This window comes from Macadamia integrifolia, chromosome 12, assembly GCF_013358625.1.
Source record: "Macadamia integrifolia cultivar HAES 741 chromosome 12, SCU_Mint_v3, whole genome shotgun sequence".
NCBI classification, from domain to species: Eukaryota; Viridiplantae; Streptophyta; class Magnoliopsida; order Proteales; family Proteaceae; genus Macadamia; species Macadamia integrifolia.
The window spans coordinates 15344230-15350248 of NC_056568.1; the positions used below are offsets into that span (position 1 = coordinate 15344230).

At 37.7% G+C, this 6019-nt stretch overlaps 1 protein-coding gene across 2 annotated transcripts in view; it reads left to right on the forward strand.

Annotated features, from left to right (window-relative positions):
* LOC122058122 (phosphatidylinositol:ceramide inositolphosphotransferase 1-like) overlaps window positions 1-6019 on the forward strand; it is a 36438-nt gene that overhangs the window by 21390 nt on the left and 9029 nt on the right. For both annotated transcript variants that reach the window (XM_042620617.1, XM_042620618.1), the window contains 6 exons: window positions 2871-2951; window positions 3196-3267; window positions 3423-3483; window positions 3605-3707; window positions 3854-3949; window positions 4034-4080. In XM_042620617.1, coding sequence (XP_042476551.1) covers window positions 2871-2951; window positions 3196-3267; window positions 3423-3483; window positions 3605-3707; window positions 3854-3949; window positions 4034-4080 — 460 coding nt within the window. The remainder of the gene's footprint in view (window positions 1-2870; window positions 2952-3195; window positions 3268-3422; window positions 3484-3604; window positions 3708-3853; window positions 3950-4033; window positions 4081-6019) is intronic.

Sequence of the window (6019 nt, forward strand, 5' to 3'; positions counted from 1 at the left end):
AAAAAAAAAAAAAAAAAAAAAAAAAAAAACTGGAATCGTGAACAGCCAAAAGGAAGATCTTAAGGGATTTAAGATTGAAGATGTGGTTGAACCATCAATGAGACCAATCGAAAACCACCCGAATTGATGAATCAAAAGGTTCTACATTGCCCCAGAGTTTGAAGAGGTCAAAGATACATTCGTAGACGACCCTATAGACATATCTGAAGATGCTGAAATTGAACATGAGGAATTTGTTATTCCTTTAAAGTACTTTGAAGAACGAGCGCCTCATCCTCTAGACTACATTCATGTCTTCAAAAAATTGCCTGAGTTTTATTATGGACTGCAGCTTAACCTTCATCACACCAAGGTGGTCGTTCTCATGTTCAAAACTTGTGGTCGAGTTTCTTCTTAAGTCGTGGAGAATTGATGCAGATAAGTCACTTAATGGGCTTATTTATTGGAAATAAGTCTTATGTTGGGTTATGTAATGTGTTGGGCCTTTGATCCCATGGGGTTTCTTTGTAATGGGCCACTTTAATGGGCTTAAAATATGGGTAAAAATGGGGAAAATGAGATTTAATTCATTAGTTTAGTTAAAGTCCAGTTTTGAGTCTATTTTTTTTGTTATTTCAGTTTCCTGGTCAGTTTAGCTTTCCCAATTGGTCAAGGATTGGATTAGGCCTTTCCTTTTTAGTGTTTGAGTGTGTTGTGAGTCTTTTATATATAGTTTGTAAGGGGCGACAGAATTGTACACGAATTTATTAATGAAATTGCAGCTTTGTGCTCCCAAAATTTGAGAAAGAATTCTTCAACAGCTGAGATAGCTATGGGTGAGAGACCTAGGCTGAGATAGCTATCCCACCACCCCACCCACATCTATCCCATCTCAATCTTTCATCTTTCTTTTTTATTCTTTCATCATTTTCGTCATCCAACAAGTAAGTATTGTTCTTCAAGTTTTCCTTCAATTTCTTCAAGTCTTCTAGAAGGTTGGATGTCACATGTTTTTGGATTAAGCAATTTAGCCATCTGATCAAACTCAAATTTTGACCCGGCATTCAAGAACCATAATTTGGAGATTGATTCAAATTTATGATTTTTCTGATGGCTTGATCTTGACATATTTGCAAAATACCAATTCTGCCATTCCTTTTACAAGATCTGAAAAACGTCACTGTTTTGTGTTCAAATAGTTACTGTTTTGCTTCTGTTTGTTGATTCAAGTTAATTCTTGAATCTTGAGATTAGAGATTGTTTGTGTTTTATTACCCTAATTTTGGGCTAAAAATTACTGTTTTTCCCTTCACAGTTATTGTTTTGTTTTTCCTTCATAGTTGTTGTCTTATTTCACTCCTCGTCTTCATTGTTTGCAAATGGACCATCCTTTGAGTATAGATCCTTGTCAACTGGCTATTGTTTTGATTCTTTCAAATTTAGTACTACATTACAACATGTATAAATTTCCGAAGTTATCCGACAAGTTCTATAAATATCTGAAGTTATTATATACACAATCCCGCCCCGATCCTATAGGAAAAATGCCTAGGCCTAGCCCTAGCTCTAGCCCAGAGAATTTTTTGGTGGCTGCGGTTTTTGGAGCCCAGCTTGCACCCCTGATCTTGAGTTTCAAGAAAATGGAGTAGTAATATAATATTTTGCAGCTTAAATTTTCCTTTTATCCTAACACCAGTTAGTAAAACAGGACATATTATTTTCAGGGTGTCCTGGAGGCTTAAACAGAAGTTTACATCAGGGTATCTTGTTCTATTGTAGAATTTGTGCCATCAAATATTTAGCTGCATCCCTTAAAAGACTCTTTCACTTTCCTCGACAATTAATTAGGGGAATCATTGTGTAATCTGTGGCCAATTTTTTGTCCATTAGTTAGTTACTGGGAAACAACTGTTTTTGACATCAAAAGAGATCTGATGGTAAACCAGCCACACACCACTTAAGTCCTTTACATATTTGAGATGATGGGATGATTTCAATGAATATGCGTTAATTACTGATATAGTCTTTTATGGCCTTATAAAAGTCATCTATCCTCGATAACTAGACAGTAGGATGGCATTGGGTCAGGATTATGGGGCCAAATCCCTTACCATTACGGACTGTAAGCAAATAACTTGCATTGTGGGATTGTAAGAATAGCTACCGAATTATGAATGGTTAAAGGGATGATGTGGGGTGGATCAGGATCCTTTTTGACGGACAACAGTGCCATCCCTACTTGATATATGTTTCCATGACTTTCAATAATCCAGTTGATCGATGTCTGCCGCTGGTCTTGATATAATTGAGGTCCAGTTTTAAATAAATTGTTATCCTGTTAAGGAAAAGGTTATAATGGGGAAGAGGGGGTCTGTGTGTGATACCTGGCTTTCCATTAGTCATTATCTTCATTTTGTAGTCCCCTTGATGTGTATTACCTGGCTTTCCATTAATCACTCTCTATATTTGATAGTCCCTTCAAATGTTTATTACCTTGCTTTCGTCAGAAACTTTCTGATGTATCTCATTTGTTCTTCCCCTCCTTTTTTTTTGGGGGGGGGGGTGTGGGTGGGTTGGCGCTTTAGTGCTCTCATCCTTACCTTAATGTCTTTCTTTGCATGGTGGGTTCAATGAGTTAACTATTTTTCGTGATGTGTAGTTATGTACTTAAATTTTATTATATTTTATATTGGGTTAGTAGGTAAATCAAGTTTTGGATGCTATTCGTTTTAACTACTATTAACATCTGACTTTAATTTGATAGGTGTGTCGACGGGATTCTTTCTTTCCCTGATTTTTCTTCTTCACCTTTATTTATAGTAATTATTCTTATGCAGGAATTCGAGTTTACTTCAGAATTTGTGTCTTAATATGGAATTATTTGGTTGCAGTGGACTTTTCATCCTTTTATTTTTCAGAGCAAAAGATTCCACACAGTTCTGCTGTGGTGCAGAGTCCTAGCATTTCTTGTTGTAAGTTTATTTTATATTTTGCATCATCATTATGATTTTTTCCTGGGGTTGCTTAAAATTTATGTTACATAGGTTACCCCTGTATTTTGTGAGTTCCTTAGCTCTTCCTGCTATCCATGCGGTGGAAGTGATGCCAACAGTTTCAGTGGCCTCCAACATCCATCTGACATCTACATTCTGCTTTGATGACCTCCAACATCAATGAAAGGGACTAACAGTTACCTTCTGTATATGTGTGCTGTAGGCTTCTCAACTTCTCCGGATCATTACTTTTTATTCTACTCAGCTTCCTGGTCCAAATTATCACTGCCGTGAGGTAAAATTTTGCGACTGTACGTGTTATGTTGTGTTTTGATGTTTGGATAGGTTATACGGATTTGGTAAAGTTATGCTTTCATTTCATATTCTTTCTATGTAAGCACTATTCGCAGCAAATTCTTATAGGCAGGTTTTTCATGCTGCTGTTTGTAGGGCTCAAAGCTTGCCAGGCTGCCCCGTCCAGATAACGCACTAGAGGTGCTTTTAATTAATTGTAAGTGAATTTTCTCTCTACTTTTATTTTATTATCATTCTTGTTTTCTTGGTGAGTCTTGATTTTAGCTCATTTCTCATGAAAAATGAGCATTTGGTGATATCATTTGATGTTTATGCAGTTCCTCGGGGTGTACTCTATGGTTGTGGTGATCTGATTTTTTCGTCTCACATGATCTTTACGCTAGTTTTCGTTCGAACATATCAGAAATATGGCACACAAAGGTATATCCTAGTTATTTTGGATTGGACTATAGCGCCATGGTGCCTTTTCCCAATGGATATGATTCCAGTATTGAGTGTGCTATGTAAAAAAATGACTTCTGGCAGTCCCACTATTTCTGATGCTATAAATTGATATGTGGTTTCAGGAGCACTAAACAACTTGCGTGGTTGATTGCTGTTATCCAGAGCCTTTTGATCATAGCATCCCGCAAGCATTACACAGTTGATATCATCGTTGCATGGTTCAAAGAATTACTTCCTTACTCCAGATTTTGAGAACATTACTAGTGTCTTTCTTGAACTTGATCTATTTGATTATTCTGCAGGTATACAGTAAATCTGGTGGTATTCTTTGTGGATCAGAAATTGCCAGGTCACATAGTTGCTTTGATTCTCTCTTAGCTTTTCCCCGGATTTTCCAGCATTGATTGCTTTTTTAGGGCTAATTACTTGGGCACCCCTGTACTATGGCCAGATTGCTTGACATCCCAAAAGTTTGAAAAGTTTACTTGGACACCCCTTGCATTTTTGATTTATTACAATCAGCACCTGTCCGTTAGTCAGTCACTGTTTAGTGATGACGTCAAAAGGTTAGGAAACTCCTAAATGCCCAATGAATTGACCTTTTTACCCTTTCATCTATGTCTCCAATAGGGCTTCCTGGCGGGAGTATAGAAGCAGGCTAGGGATGGGCTGGTCTGCCCAGGGTCACAGAAACTCTAAGCTAATGTAGGAGTAGATTACAAGAACTAACCCCCAAAATATGTAACCCCAAATAATACAGCTTAGAGAACACCCTTAGAACAAAGAAACACAGATAGGAAACAACCCTTACAAATAAACCAGCAACCCACAAGAAGAATCCCCAAAAATAAGCAATCAGCCAGTAGAGAGAAAATCTCCTGTGCCAATACAGAGAGGGGGGCGGCTGCTATAATTAGAGCTCTGATTGAGCTCAAACTTGGGTCGATGGAAGCCCCTAAGGAGGGAACAAAAACCTAAAAATTTGAGAAGCTTCTGACGAGGGGTTGTTAAGTTACTTTCTTGAAATCAGACCTAGGAGAGAGATCGCAGGCTTCAAGAGAGAGAAACCTTTATGAATCGATGCTGTTTCTGAAAGCTTGGACAGATCTGAAGTCTTTAATGTTCACAGCAGCAGTCAACAGAGACAGCAGCAAATAACAGTGAAAATAAAAATATTAAACAGGAAGAAATAAGGGAAAAGTGGGAGAGGAAGTGGCTATCTCAGCCTGGGCTTCTTACCCACAGCTATCCCAGCTGCTCTAAGCAATTGACTGCAAACTTTCTTCATCTAAATCTGAGAAGCAATGGTACATATGTCTCTCTATTTATAGAGGGAAGTTTACAATCATGCTAAGACTAGGAGCTAGTTTTCAAAGAGGACGACACCAAGGTTATTAAGGCGGTGAGGCAACAGAAGTGTTTGAGGGTCTTTCGGAGAGCGATAGGGCGGGCATAAGGCTTCGCCTTATCGAATAAAGCGTTCTAGTGTTGTATTTTAATGTAACCATTTTATTTGCCACAAAGAGCATATTGAAAATTATATAATTCTACTTATAAGCTAAATAAGATTAAATATTCATACCAATGCAAGATTCATACCATTACAGCAATAGCAATCTCAATCAATGTACATTAATAGATTATTATAGTAATAACAATCTCAATCAATATATAGAAGAATTCAAATATTTTCACATATCATGTAATAGGAAGAAAGAACAAAGAATATAGAAGAATCAATGTGGAAGCAAAAGTGCAAAGCAGAGTGGATATTAGTTCCTAATCAACTAGAAGAGCCATTGGATTTGGCTCATCAAAGTGCTTGCTTTTGAAAGGAGAAGTACATAGTCATGTAATCACAAAATTACAACTTACATCAACAGATGCACAATTTACTTTGGATCAAAGACTTGCAATAGCAACAGTAGCGACAGTAGCAGCAAAGCCACTAGCTACTAGCCAACACTAGTAGAAGCCAGCCTAGCCACCATTACTGCCACCGGCATAGAAGAAGGCAAAGGAGGAGACGAAAGATTGAAAGGAAAAAAAAAAGACAGACACAGAACAGAGAAGGGAAAAAGAATGAGAAGAATTAAAAAATAAAAAAATTGCAGGCAAAAGGAGGGTTTCAGGGAGGAGATGGGGGAGAGAGAGAGGGCTTAAGGGAGGAGTACCAGGTTGCCGTGAAATGGAGCCAATGCACCACCGCATTGGCAGAAGTATTAGAAGGAAAAAAAAAATAAATCAGAAGAGCGAGAAGAAGAGGAGGGGGCTGGAACAAGAAGAAA